This window comes from Elgaria multicarinata, chromosome 6, assembly GCF_023053635.1.
Source record: "Elgaria multicarinata webbii isolate HBS135686 ecotype San Diego chromosome 6, rElgMul1.1.pri, whole genome shotgun sequence".
Taxonomy (NCBI): Eukaryota; Metazoa; Chordata; class Lepidosauria; order Squamata; family Anguidae; genus Elgaria; species Elgaria multicarinata.
Window position 1 is genome coordinate 117,598,327 of NC_086176.1, and position 14,616 is coordinate 117,612,942.

At 46.1% G+C, this 14,616-nt stretch overlaps 1 protein-coding gene across 1 annotated transcript; it reads right to left on the bottom strand.

Moving 5' to 3' along the window:
* Positions 1-3,143: 3,143 nt before the first annotated feature.
* LOC134400083 (aquaporin-7-like) lies at positions 3,144-14,372 on the bottom strand. The gene is made up of 6 exons (XM_063128337.1): positions 14,113-14,372; positions 12,886-13,012; positions 11,432-11,569; positions 7,929-8,047; positions 6,206-6,423; positions 3,144-3,404 (listed from the first exon to the last, which is right to left on the bottom strand). The coding sequence occupies exons 1-6, from the start codon at positions 14,215-14,217 to the stop codon at positions 3,233-3,235; spliced, it is 879 nt and encodes a 292-aa protein (XP_062984407.1). The 5' UTR covers positions 14,218-14,372; the 3' UTR covers positions 3,144-3,232.
* Between the last annotated feature and the right edge of the window lie 244 nt (positions 14,373-14,616).

Below are 14,616 nucleotides of genomic sequence, written 5' to 3' on the forward strand. Positions count from 1 at the left end.
ACTGATTAAATGCACAGCACAAAAGTAGCCACTTCCGGGGAAGCATCCTTTTAGGGATCAAATGAGTGGGGAGCAGTCAAATTGATTTACCTTTTTGCGGATAGATCCAATGGCATTTGAGTTTGTTCTTACCCATTCTTGGCATGTACTCACATGGAAAAAAGATCTCTGGAAATCTGGCAATTGTGAGTGAGGGCATGACGTTTCCCATAGCTGCCAGGGTCGTAGCTCAGTGGTTGGGTGCATCCATTGCCTGGTTCAGCTCCCACCATCTCCAGTTAAACACAGGCAAAAGGAGCTGGGCTGCCAAAGAGTTCCCAGTCACAGCAGGTAGTGTGGGACTAGATAGGCTGGTGGCGTGTGGGTGTGACTCGGTGGAGGGCCGCTTCTTTGGGGCTGTTCACACAACACGCTAACCCACATGGCTGTGGCTTGTTAACCACCCTGCACAAGTCGACAACAAGCCATGGGTTCTCAGGGTGGCTGGTTTGAGAAAAATATTTTATTTATTTTATTTTATTTTATTTATTACATTTTTATACCGCCCAATAGCCAAAGCTGTCACTGCATGATTAACAAGCCAGCCTGCAGAACATGTCCTGAGTTCAGACAACGCGCTAACCCGTGGTTCAACGAACAACCCACATTCAACCTCTGAGTGTGGGTTAGCATGTTGTGGAAGCCCACTCAAAGAGCCGTCACAGTAAGGGCTGCAAGCCAGCAATGGCGGCTGCTCTCTTTGGCAAAGGTGGCTGAGGGCCGAGGCAGTATCACCCTAGAGCAGCCTTCCTCAACCTGGGGCGCTCCAGATGTGTTGGACTGCATCTCCCAGAATGCCCCAGCCAGAGCTGGCTGGGGCATTCTGGGAGTTGTAGTCCAACACATCTGGAGCGCCCCAGGTTGAGGAAGGCTGCCCTAGAGTAACCTTCCCCAACATGGTACTCTCCAGGTATTTCGGACTTCAACTCCTATCAGCCTCTACCAGCATGACCAATGCTGGGGCCTGAAGTCCAAAACATCTGGAGAGCACCAAGATTGGGAAGGCCGCCTGAGGGTGAGTTTCTGTAATACTGGCAACCTTGTGTGTTGTCTTGGGGCAGTTTTCCCTCACGAGGGAGCCAGCTAAACAACCTGGCCTTGCAAGGCCTTCTGCTTGCTCTGTAGAGCACCTAACCTCGCAAAGGAGTACGGCATGACTTGAAAACTCCCTCACAGTATTATTTTTTTTGACAGTATAAGTTGCCTACTCAAGGGGCTGAATTGTGGGAGCTGGAAGGGGGAAGGTCTTGAGGGGTGACTAAGGATTGGAGGGTGTGCAGTAGTGATGGCTCCATGAGTGGCCTTCACAAAGGCCCAAGGAGAACTTAGATCTGAAATTTAGATAGTGTTACAAATTAGAATCATAGAATAGAAGAGTTGGAAGGGGCCTACAAGGCCATTGAGTCCAACCTCCTGCTCAATGCAGGAATCCACCCTAAAGAATCCCTGACAGATGGTTGTCCAGCTGCCTCTTGAAGGCCTCTAGTGGGGGAGATCCCACAACCTCCCTAGGTCATTTATTCCATTGCCGTACTGCTCTAATAGTCAGGAAGTTTTTCCTGATGTCCAGCTGGCTTCCTGTCACATGAGCCCGTTATTCCGTGTCCTGCACTTTGGGAGGATCGAGAAGAGATCCTGGCCCTCCTCTGTGTGACAACCTTTCAAGTATTTGAAGAGTGCTCTCATGTCTCCCCTCAGTCTTCTCTGGTGAGCGCGGAATCGAAAAGGTAGTATTTCCCTTTCTATTTCATGTGTGGGCACTTCCTTCCTACCCTTGTGAAAAATATATGTAATTTCCCATCAATTCCTGGAACAGTGGACTGGCATCATCCTTGCAACTGTAGGACAGCCCAGTTGTAATACTGCCTCTTATTTACTCATTTACTATATTGCATCTCTAGAATCATAGAATAGTAAGGAGCAAACATGATTCTCGTCCTCTCTATTTTATCCTCATAACAACCCTGTCTGGTAGGTTAGGGTGAAAGTCAGTGACTGGCCTAAAGTTCCCCAGGGAGCTTCATGGCTGAGTGGGAGCTAGAACCCGGATCTCCTGAGTCCCAGTCCAACCCTCTAGCCACTACATAGAATCACAGAATAGCAGAGCTGGAAGGGGCCCACAAGGCCAACCCCCTGCTCAGTGCAGGAATCCACCCTAAAGCATCCCTGGCAGATGGTTCTCCATCTGCCTCTTGAAGGCCTCTAGTGTGGGAGAGCCCACAACCTCCCTAGATAACTGATTCCATTGTCGTACTGCTCTAACAGTCAGGAAGTTTTTCCTGAGGTCCAGCTGGAATCTGGCTTCCTTTAACTTGAGCCCGTTATTCCGTGTCCTGCACTCTGGGAGGATCGAGAAGAGATCCTGGCCCTCCTCTGTGACAACCTTTTAAGTATTTGAAGAGTGCTCTCATGTCTCCCCTCAATCTTCTCTTCTCCAGGCTCAGTTGTATAGCACCCTATATCACCTTCCTCTAACCAACCAAGATGGTTTCCCAAAATTCACAAATCGTAAACGAAGGCATAGTCAAACATTTAAAAAACACACCTTAAAAGCAATTTAAAAAGCCAAGTTGAAAATATATAGTATTTTAATATTCTTCCTACCCCAAATTAGAACAGATGGGTTTTTCTGAGTAGTGGTAACACGTCTGGGATTCTCCCCTGACCGACCCCTCTAATGCAGGCTGCTGTCTTCAAGCGGGATGGCGTCCCAACCCACAAATTAGGGTGTGGGGCAGAAATCGGAACTGCACGGGACACACAAACATTTCCCCCTCTTAGAGGAGTCATCGAGTGGTGGATTCGTCTGGCATGCTGGTTTATGTTTCAAGGTGACCTTCTTGTGTCACACAGTTTGAGAATCCATGTCTAAGGTGATTTCTACAAGGCTCTTACAGGTGCGCTGAGATTCAAGCCAGAGCAATTTTGCAACACTTGACTGGTAGAAGCAGTTTCCTATGTAACTGCTGGGCACCATGCAGATATGAACAGATGAGGTTTTCTTCCATACTGTCCAATGGGTACACACCCCATTTCTTGCAAAAGTTCGTAGGGCGAATGTGCTCTCATGACGGAAATCTAGGAAGCGCTCTGGGTGATCACATGTCCCATGGTACGGTCAAAGATGGTGGTCCGTTGAAAGCAGCACTTGATCTATCACAGCTGCAGCATCCTGTTGATGGGAGTTGAGGTGTCACAGTTTGGCCTCCAAGATCTCCCCGTCCTCCAGGTCTAACTTCCTGTCGTGTTCCGTTACCGGCTGAGAGCGGTTGTGAAAGTCAATCAGGATGTTGTAGATGAAGATTCCGACGAGGCTGCCCAGCGTCGGCGCAATGACGGGGACCCACCACCAGTTATCGGCTGCTCTGTAAGAAAAGGCAAAGCTGGTTTCGGCTGTTTCTCGGAGGAGACCGGAAGAGAATGGCAGGGGGCACGGATGTGGCTCGGTTGCCGGCAGCTTTGGTGCCCCCTTGGTCCAATGCGAGAGGCAGTATTGAGAGTTGATGGAGTCCAGCCTTTCTCAGCTGAGTGCCCTCCAGATACGTTGGGCTGCAACTCCCAGCCAAAGGCTATGCTGGCTGGGCACGATAGGGGTTGCAGTCACGGGCACCAGATTGGGGAAGGCTGATTCTAGTCCAATCATTTGCCCCGATGCAAGAGATGCTAAACCTAAAACAGGTTTCCCAGAACCTTTATCTGTCCCCTTCTGAAAACTCTCCAGAGATGGAATCTTTGGCCACAATCCTATGCATGTTCAGAAACAAAACAAAAAAGGCCTACAACTCCCAGTATTCCATAGTCGGCTGGGGAATGCAGGACTTTTTTCTGTCTGAACATGGGTAGGGTTACAGCCTTCCTTCCTTAATTTTCCACTGCCACTGATCAGCTCCTATAAAACCATTGGTTGTTAGCCCGCCTGCCCTTTAAGTCCATGACATGTTCTTATGTTCTTAAGTCCATGACATGCTTTCCCATTATTTATGGCGGACATGGCACCTTCTTTGTAGCAGTGACCTTTTAAAACTCGTTGTTTCGCATCAAGTAATAGCATAGCTCCATTCTCCCTGTTATGAAACCTACATTCCCCCCATTTCATCCACCCTTGCTGGTAGCATGATCTATGGTAGCATGGTAGCTTGATCTATCCCAGATCAAGTGGGATAGAAGGAATCATTGAATTTGAAGGGACCTTGAAGGTTATCTAGGCCAATCCCGAAGAAGGAGGTTCCAAGAGGAGGGGGAAGAGAAAGTTTGGAGGTATTGGTCCAGTGGGAACTTACGCCTTTTGCATCAAATATGTGATCATGGATAAAACAAGGAAATGTCTCAAATATTTGAATATTTAATCAAGGCTGTCCTTAATCTTAGGCCTGGAATCCATTTGCACGTACCTCACCTGACCTCTCTACCTGCTGGCTAGCAGTTAGATGTGTCAACTGATTCCGTTAAAACCATAGAATGAGGAGATATCAAAGTTCCAGCTATGGTGCAACAATTCACCACCTGCAAATCATCACTTGATGTTGCAGCCATCAAGTAACGAATATGCCACGTGTGAACCAGCTGTCATTTCCCCCGACCTATTGTATCACATATCAAATGGCCTATTTCAGTATGCACTTCTTTCTCAGCAATTATGCTGTCTGGTCAAGTATTCTCTGTTGTCCGTCTAAAATGCGGAAACTCCAGGCAAACCAACCTGAGCGTCTTGAAGAAATGGTACCACTCACATCCATTTAAGGGGCATCTTTTGTACTCCAGCCCTTACAAATATGGTAAAGAAATAAATTGCACCATCCCTCTACCCTCTGCCATTTCATTTAGTGCTGCCCAGGAAGTTCAAACCTATTTTCATATCCATAAGGGCTAGAAATCTGTTTTTCATTCATTCCACTATTACTGCTATGTACACCCTTATTTGCCTACGTATTTTCTAAAAAATTTCTAGGCATGTTTTATAATTTATCTGCTTGCAAATAAATATAAGTGACAGCCTACTTTTTTTTTAGGTACACTTTAAGCTGCTTTAGACCACTCACATTTTAAAGAAATTGGGCTCAACATCCTCAGTACTTTCCTCTTGGTTTTCTTTTTTTAAAAAAACAATACCTTGTAGATCAGTGGTTCCCAAACTATTTCAGGTCACCGCCCCCTTGGTTCCATAAACTCATGCCCAGTGCCCCCGACCCTACACTATAAAAATCATTGTTCAGAATAGCAGTTTTCAACAACCCACTAATGCAACCAGGAGCTTCTGAATCACTCTCCATAGTGCAGGATAGTGGGGCACACCAAGCAGGGTATGTCTCTTCATTAGCATTTTGGTGCTTTTGGCCTTAGCTAGACCTAAGGTTTATCCCGGGATTGTCCGGGCCCTGTGCATCTAAATGACACACTGGGGATCCCGGGATCAGGCAGGGATGACCCCGGGACAATCCCAGGATAAACCTTAGGTCTAGCTAAGGCCTTTGAAACATTTCAATTCACCATTAAAAGGACTCTTCTTAAATGGTATTAATACATGTGTGGATTCTTCCCCTATATGGCTTGGGACCAAACTAGCTTCTCTCATAAAAATGTCTCTGGGTTTTAAGACCTTCTAGAGAGGCGCTTCTTGGAAAAGACCACCTTGAGCAATCCCCTGCTGCCTCCTTGCCTCTTAACACCCCCCATGCCGCTCCCTTGCCTTTTAACACCCCCTTATGCAATCCCATCGCCCCCAAGGGGGGCAGTACCACCCACTTTGGGAACCACTGTTGTAGATGCTCATATGTTGAGTCAGACTGCTGGTCTATCGAGGCCAATACTCTGTGCTCTGACTTGGAAGCACCCAAAGTCTTGAACAGGGGTCTTCTATAGATCTGCTATGCAAGATCCTTGGAGACAGTGCAGCAGGCACCTGGGACCGTCCTCATTTGTGGCATGCGCTCTGCCACTGAGCTACGGTGCTTCTTCCCAAGGTTGGACCAGCATAGCAAAAGCGCACAGAGAAGCCTTTGCAATTGGGATTCTTCTTTTTTAGTAGCCAAGTGGGTAGTGTGCCCAAAGGGTAGAAAAGCCAGCTCAGAATCTGAATAATGTTCAGCAATAAAAATCAAATCAGGCCGCGATTGAGACAGGGCGTGCATCAGATGGGAGGGATTTGCAGCACAGACAACGCACTCACCTGAAGACCTCCATCCCCCATCCAGCAATGGCCGTGAAAATCCTTGGTGGCAAATCCCTGGAAGGGTTGATGGCGTAGCCGGTGTTCATGCCCATGGACATGCCAATCGCCACAACTAGAAGGCCCGTGATGAAGGCACCGGTGCCCTGAAGGGCGGCTGCGTTCTTCGTGTCGCTAATAGCCAGGATTCCAATCAAAAGCACGCTGGTGGCAACAAACTGTCGGGATGGGGAGGGACGGGAGAGAGCAGGACAGTCAACACTCCAAAGAGGCTTCTCAGAAAAATGGGTGGGAACCGCTGTGACCCTTCTCTCCCCATAACCCAGGGCAGGAGTCCCTGGGGGCTCACCTTTTAACCCTTTAGATGCGGAAGGATCCAAATAGCGAGATCACATTACGCCAGTCCTTTTACAACTTCATTGGCTGCCAGTCCAGGTCCGGGCCCGATTCAAAGTGCTGGTATTGACATTTAAAGCCCTAAATGGTTTGGGGCCAGGTTATTTGAAGGAACGCCTCCTCCCATATGTACCTACCCGGACCTTAAGATCATCTACAGGGGCCCTTCTCCGTGAGCCCCTGCCAAAGGAAGTGAGGCAGGTGGCTACTAGGAGGAGGGCTTTCTCCGCTGTGGCACCCCGGTTGTGGAATGAGCTCCCCAGAGAGGTCCGCCTGGCGCCTACACTGTACTCCTTTCGTCGCCAGCTGAAGACCTTTTTATTCACTCAGTATTTTAACACTTAATTTTAACTTAAATTTAAATTATACTGTTTTAACTCTGTATTTTAACCTTATATCAATTTTGCTGCGTGGTTTTATCCTGGTTGTGCTTTTTATATTGTATTTTGTATTTGTATTTTTAACTTGTTGGTTGTTTTATGATGGTTTTAATTTTTGTGAACCGCCCAGAGAGCTTCGGCTATTGGGCGGTATAAAAATGTAATAAATAAATAAATAAAATAAATAAATAGCACATATAGCAACAATTACATCACATGGATCACATATAGCAACAATTACATCCTGTCACCATGTTTTTATTTTATTTTTCATGTCGCCATGTTTTTATTTATCTGCGTCAAGAAGGACGCAGACACGCTCCAGCTTGTCTGCGTCCTCCTTGAATTGTGGAGCCCAGAACTGGACGCAATACTCTAGATGAGGCCTAACCAGGGCCGAATAGAGAGGAACCAGTACCTCACGTGATTTGGAAGCTATACTTCTATTAATGTGAACAGCCCAGAGAGCTTCGGATATTGGGCGGTATAGAAATGTAATAAATAAATAAATCATGCCGCCCAAGGAAGGCAAATGCCAACAGTGAAACAGTGAGACTTTAGGGCCTCATCTACACCAGGCAGGATATTGCACTATGAAAGCAGCATATAAAAGGCAGGAGCCACACACTAATGCTTTATAGCGGTATTGAAATGCACGGACAATTGTTAGGGCCCATGGACACATGCCATAGACCACTTTCATAGTGCAATATCCTGCTTAGTGTGGCTCCTGCCTTTTATGTACTGCTTTCATAGTGCTACATCCTGCTTGGTGTAGATTTAGGGTGACCCTATGAAAAGGTCCTGGGGAAAGTCTCCCAACGCCACCGATGGTGATATGCAACGGACATTTGACCAGTGGCCTTGATGATGTTCTACTCTCTTCCAGCTCCTCGGTGGGGGCTTCATAACCAAGCAGCTGGCCGTCAATCCTTGCACACACTGACCTCGTTTAGAAATCCAGCCCATAGAGACATGTAGGGGGCTGGGTACGTGGAAAAGATGCCCGCTGTAGCAGTAGGTCCAGTTACAGTCAGGTTCCCCCCGGTGTAATCCTGCAGAGCCTCTAAGATGGAAGGAGAAAACACCAAATTAAGCACGTGTTGAGGAGAGGAGACTGTAAAAATGGACTCGGGTTTATTTGAGAATTTTGAGAATTTTGCTGGAGTCTAGAGCCATTCCGCCCTTGCACTCCCTGGCACCGTTAGCCAGGAGAACGTCTCCTTAGCTGGCAAGACAGACTTCTACACTTCTTCCTTCTGCCCATTCTAATAGCATTTATCAGTGAAGAATGAACGGAGGGTATTTTAGTGCACACTGAAGGTAAGGTTATCCTACTGTTCAGTCGCTGGTGAATGTGCACTGAACCAGAGATCCTGAGCTGGGAGTGCAGCATCAGAACCAAGCCAGGTGCCTCACCTGCTGCCTCACTGTGGCAATTTTATTTATTTATTTATTTATTTATTTATTTATTTATTTATTTTATTACATTTCTATACCGCCCAATAGCCGGAGCTCTCTAAAGGATGATGCTAAACAAAAAGTTAAGGATATATACAATAAAGCAATGATATTTAATGTACAGAAATAAAATTGGAATTTACGGAATAACGGGCTCAAAGGAGGCCAGATTCCGGCTGGACATCAGGAAAAACTTCCTGACGGTTAGAGCAGTACGACAACGGAATCAGTTACCTAGGGAGGTTGTGGGCTCTCCCACACTGGAGGCCTTCAAGAGGCAGCTGGACAGCCATCTGTCAGGGATGCTTTAGGGTGGATTCCTGCATTGAGCAGGGGGTTGGACTCGATGGCCTTGTAGGCCCCTTCCGACTCTGCTATTCTATTATTCTATGAAAACATCGGGAATTGCCAACATCTGTTCCGACATCTATCCAGTGCATAGTCGGGAGCCAAGAACTGCAGGGGTGGGTGGGTGCACACTTCCCTGGGGTCCAGAGACCCATAGCATAGACTGCAACCCCATTGCCATGATGAAAAAAGTAAGGCTAAATTCCATGGATCTATTGCCCACAGCTTTTGAGATTTGCTGAAGTCAATCAGAAGCTGTGTTACAGTAGAACAAGCAACATTCTCAACAGGGAATTTGCTGGCTTTCCTTTTCCCTAGAACGGAAAGAGCATGCTTGAGCAGTTAAACTACAGCTTGGAGTCTGAGAGACAGAGAGGTTGGGACATCCTATGTGACATGTTCTCTCAAGAACCACCAGCTCCAGCGTTCTCTGTGCTTAGGCAGGAGGGAAGGTCAAAGCACCATAATAAGCAGGGATATTGATCCTACGAACAGTGGGAGCCAGGGCTGCTGGTAGGTTTTACAGGCCTGAAATATGGTAAGTAAATATCTAGTTTAAAGCCCTATATTAAGGTGACCATATGAAAAGGAGGACAGGGCTGCTGTATCTTTAACAGTAACGTAGGAAAGGGAATTTCAGCAGGTGTCAATTGAAGTGGGTGCAATTCCCTCTTCATCACAACAGTTAAAGCTACGCTAGCTATAGTAGAGTGGCCAGATGCAAAAGAGGGCAGGGCTTCTGCAGCTTTAACTGTTGTGATGAAGAGGGAATTTCACCCTCTTCAATTGACACCTGCTGAAATTCCCTTTTCTACATTACTGTTAAAGATACAGCAGCCCTGTCCTCCTTTTCATATGGTCACCTTATGGCTCGGGTCCAGGTTATTTGAAAGACCGTATTCTCCCTTATGAGCCTGCCCGTGCTTGGAGATCTTCTGGAGAAGCCCTTCTTTCAATCCCACCATCTTCACAGGCATGCTTGGTGGGAACATGGGAGAGGGCCTTCTCGGTGGCTGCTCCAGTGCTCTGGAACTCTCTTCCTGGGGAAGCTAGGCTGGCTCCCTCCTTGATGGACTTTCGGAAGCAGGCGAAAACTTTTTTGTTCCAGCAGGCCTTTGGAGAATAATCTGGCCCTCCACCTATGTTAATGTCTTATAATTTTGTTGTGTATTTTAAATGTTTATGCTTTTGTTTCCCCCCCCCCCCATGTATGTTTTAAACTTTGTAAGGCCGCCTTGAGGCCCAGCATTGGGCAAAAGGCGGGATACAAATAAATATAATAATAATAATAATAACAATAATAATAATAATAATAACAACAACAACAACAACAATAATAGTTCTCACAGCTATACACTCCAAAGTGTTTGGGAAAGAATATGAATTACCCACTTCTAATTCACTGAGATTTACCACTCACACAAAAATTGCAACTAATTTTCTTTGAAGTGTTTATAGCCACCCCAATATGCTTTCAGCAAACACTCATCAAAACCTCTTTGCAATGGGGCAAGAATAATTAAGCTAAATAGCTATTACATCTATGCAAGAGAAATGTGGGAAGATCGTTCATGATTTTTCAACGGAAAGGCTAGAAAAACGAAGCTTTAAACTGAATCGGTCTATTTATAAAGTGTTTGCAACCACGCAGCAGGTGCATTCGATTTAAAAATAAAAATTGACACTATAATACCTTTATTAGGACAAACCCAAAAAAAAAAAAAAGAAGTTACAAAATAGTGAGCAAGTTTCTCAGGACTCTTCTTCATGCTGGATATTATGTCAAACAAAAATAGAAAAAGGAAGGTGTTTGGGGCCATGGAAGAGAAGGCCTTGCGTGGGCCGTGTTGTAATTTTAGAAGTAAAAAAATGAAGTTTCAGAATTGAAATAGAGCTTCGGCTGTTGGGCGGATGACATTGCACGGATGTGATGGGATTTTGATATGTGTTACCGGGGGGAGGGGGTTGTTACCCAAAAAAGCATACTTGGGTGGCTGAAGATTGTGTACTTGCTTCAAGGGTATAAATCCCGATCGTTTTCTGTTATTGGGTGGCTTTTCCTTCCCACCAGCTATTTGTAGCTTCATCATACCAGTGTTATACCGTGCAATCACTGTGAATTGCATGCAAAGGACTCCGAAGTTTTCCAGCTTATAATCTGCTTTGATTGTGAAGTCCTCCCAGGCATCCTGCTTTAATTGTGCTTCTTAGCCAAAAGAACCGACGTATTTTGGACTCCTTTAAGAACAAATCTTTTGTTGTTCTCCGAGCGGCCACTGGGGGCGCAGGAGGAGGATTTGATATTTTTAAACTGCAAATTAAACAAATGCTCACATCTGCGTAAGTTTTAAAGATAGACATCAAAATTGGCACAGTAATAGATATTAAGGAGAGCTTTCAGCATACCAAATTTGAATCAGATTGGGTCATCCATTGATTTTTCATGATTTTTTACATTTCACCCCTTTTCCTGGTGTGCAAAGGATCTTAGGAGCACCACAACCCATGGTGTGATTTAGCTAACAACAATAACGACAGCTTTACGCTATGGGGATAATTCGAGGGAAACGGGTACGTGGGATGAAGCTCTTGGAGGGATTTGTAGGAGGGGGAGGCCTGGGGGGAGGGGGAGGCAACATACCATAATATAGTACAAAAACAACAGAGGAAGCCGCAAAGGATCCCAGGAACTGGCCGATCACATAGGCTGGAAGCTTGCGCCAAGGGAGTCTTCCAGTTACGCAGTTTGCGAAAGTTATTGATGCATTCATGTGAGCGCCTTTCAGCAGCAGCAGCAACCCCCAAAAAAGGATAATGCAAGAATTGTTTCAATCGTAGTTTAAATAATAATAATAATAGTAATAATAACCTCATCAACATAGCAATACCTAGTAACAAAAATGTTGTGGAAAAGGAAGAGGAAAAGAGAGGAAAATATACAGCACTGGCCATGGAAGTTCTTTAACTATGGCAACAGGAAAAGGTCACCATTATTCCATCAGTCACATCAGTCATCGGCATCACATTAAAAAAGTATACAGAAAATTTTCAGAAACTGGGCCTACCAAAATACATCCATACCAACATCCAGAAAGCAGTCATATTTAAAACATGTTCAATAGTCAGAAAATTCGTGAATCAGTAAAAGACAGCATGACTTGGCAAAGCCCGTCATGTCTGTCTAGAAAAACTGCCACAAGCAAGAAAAGAGAAATAATAATAATAATAATAATAATAATAATAATAATAATAATAATAATAATGGCCCTCCATTTCATCAATTTTTACCAGGAGTGTTTTACATGAAAATAAATAAAAACACGACAAAGACCATTTAAAAAATGTTAAATCACGTAATGGGAAAATGGTAAGGAAAACAAAGGAAAGGAACCTCTCATGCAAGCACTGAGTCATTATTGACTCTTGGAGGGACACCAGCTTTCGCTGACGTTTTCTTGGCAGGCTTTATAGCGGGGTGGTTTGCCGTTGCCTTCCCCGGCCGTGATTACCTTTCCCCCAGCTAACTGGGTACTCGTTTTACGAACCTCAGAAGGGTGGAAGGCTGAGTCGACCCGAGCCGGCTGCCTGAAACCAGCTTCCACTGGGATCGAACTCAGGCCGTGGGGAGAGTTTCAGCTGCAGAAACTGCTGCTTTACCGCTCTGCGCCACACGAGGCTCAAAGAAAAACAAAACAAAAGATATATCAAAAGAAGAGCCAGTGTAGTGGTTACAGTGTTGGACTGGGTATTGAGCAATCCAGGTTCTAGTCCCCAATCAGCCATGAAAGCTCACTGGGTGGCGTTGGGCCAGTCACAGACCCTCAGCCCAACCGACCTCACAGGCGAGAAGGAGAATTATGTACACTGCCTTGGGTTCCTTCAAGGAGACAAGGTAGGATATAAATGCAATAAATAAATAACTCCACACCTCTGTTCTACATCACAGGCTGCCACCAGCAGAGGCAAGAAAACACCCAGGAAAATAGGCCTAGATAAGTTGTCCTACAGTTTTGGAGTGGGAATTGGGTTTCTTAACCCTGGGAATTGCATGTAGAGAGGGTCTGGGCTGAAGCCACGCCTATCTGCCACACTCACCTGAGATTCCACCGGCCATATGGACACCCAGCATGACACCAAATCCAAATCCGAGATTGATGCTCAAATACTCCCCAAAGTTCTTTTTCCCCAACACCACCTGGGCCACGCTGCCTAAGCCAAGAAGCTGTCGGAAAGAACAGAGAACAATGAAAGCCAATGTGTCCGCCATGTTAATAGAAGGAGGACACACCTTCGCCTTCTACCTGCTGAAAAGCTGGTCCAGAAATAGGGAGAGGCTAGAAAAAAAATGGGCTGGAAGGATGGCACAGAAATGCAAACATGGACGAAACCAATGTCCCAGGTAGAAACTGGGAGTTCAGCTGAACCAGTTCATGGTTTTACTGAATGGTACGGGCCTATTCCATGTATAGATCGGATACCATGATTTTAGATTGTAAGCCTCTAGGCAGGGTATCGCTGTTTTATTTGTATATTTTGTACAGCACCAAGTACATTGTTGGTGCTAAATAAATAAATAAATAAATAAATAAATAATAATCCCTGATACTGTTATCCCTTTTGTCCTTTGAAATTCAAGGCTGATTAATAGAAGTGAAAAGGGACCCCATCTAGGAGTGGTAGAGCACAAGCGTTGCTTCCTCAAAAGTCCCAGATTAAATCCCAAATGAAAGATATCTAACAGGGCTGGGAAATGCACCTGCCTGACCCCTTGAAGAGATACTGCTAGTCAGATGACATCATCCTGGTCTAGATGGACCAATGGTCTGATTCAGTTTAAAGCAGCATGTTATGCCTCAAGGTTGGATGGACGGAGCAACTTTAGTCTGCAACTAGACGCCCAAGACCTGTGGTATCCCCTCTCCTTCTTATCGCCGTCCTGCTCAACTAAAAGCCCCCACGCCCTTTAGCCTGTCCCCGTGGCAATGGCGCTCCTGCCCCATGAGCAATTTTGGAAAGAAAAGGAAGAGGCCACCATGGCATTCTCAGACTGAGAGCTGAGAGACAAAATGAAAGAACTTTGACCTATCCTGAAAAAGAAAAAAAACTGGTTCTTTGGCCTGACCAACACAGGACTTGGTCCATTCACCATGCCATGCCCCTCTCCCTGCTGGCCTGACCTGTCCTGTCCTTAGCTAAGGTGAGTCCCAGCATCCCTGTCCACGCACCAGGCACAATGAAGGGTGCTCCAAACTTTGCCGTTCCGCCAACCAATCCTCTAACCACCTCTGCCGACATATCAGACCATGGCCTCATCCTCCTCACCATCAAGATGAAAGTTCCCAGCGCCTCCGCCAGGGCCTGTCGAACTGTTTCATTCCGGATCGTCATCAAGCCGACGGCTTTTTCCAGCATTTTGGTCCCTGCCATTCTGGAGGTCCTGTTGGAAAGGCAGCTGTCACGCTAAAGCACCTCTTCCCTGCATCCTTCGAAATGTGCCACTGTACTTTCGTTCCTGCCTCATTTGCCCCCAGGCAGCTCTGGTTGTCTGGTTAAAGGCCAACGGGCCAATTAAGCGGCAGACGGCCAAGCAACACATTTATCTCTGCATTCCCACCCACCGTTCCCCCGCCCACAGCCTCCTTCCCTCCCTCCTTCCTTCCTTCCTTTCTTTCTGTGTGTCCTCTGCCCTGTGAACCACAGGCAAAATTCACCCTCCAAGCCTTACGACTCCAGCTCCACTATGAGAGAAAACAGACCCGCCTTAAGGGAAGCCTGCAAAGTCCAAAATTAAATCTGACATTTGAGGGAGGGGGGGGGGGGAGTCAA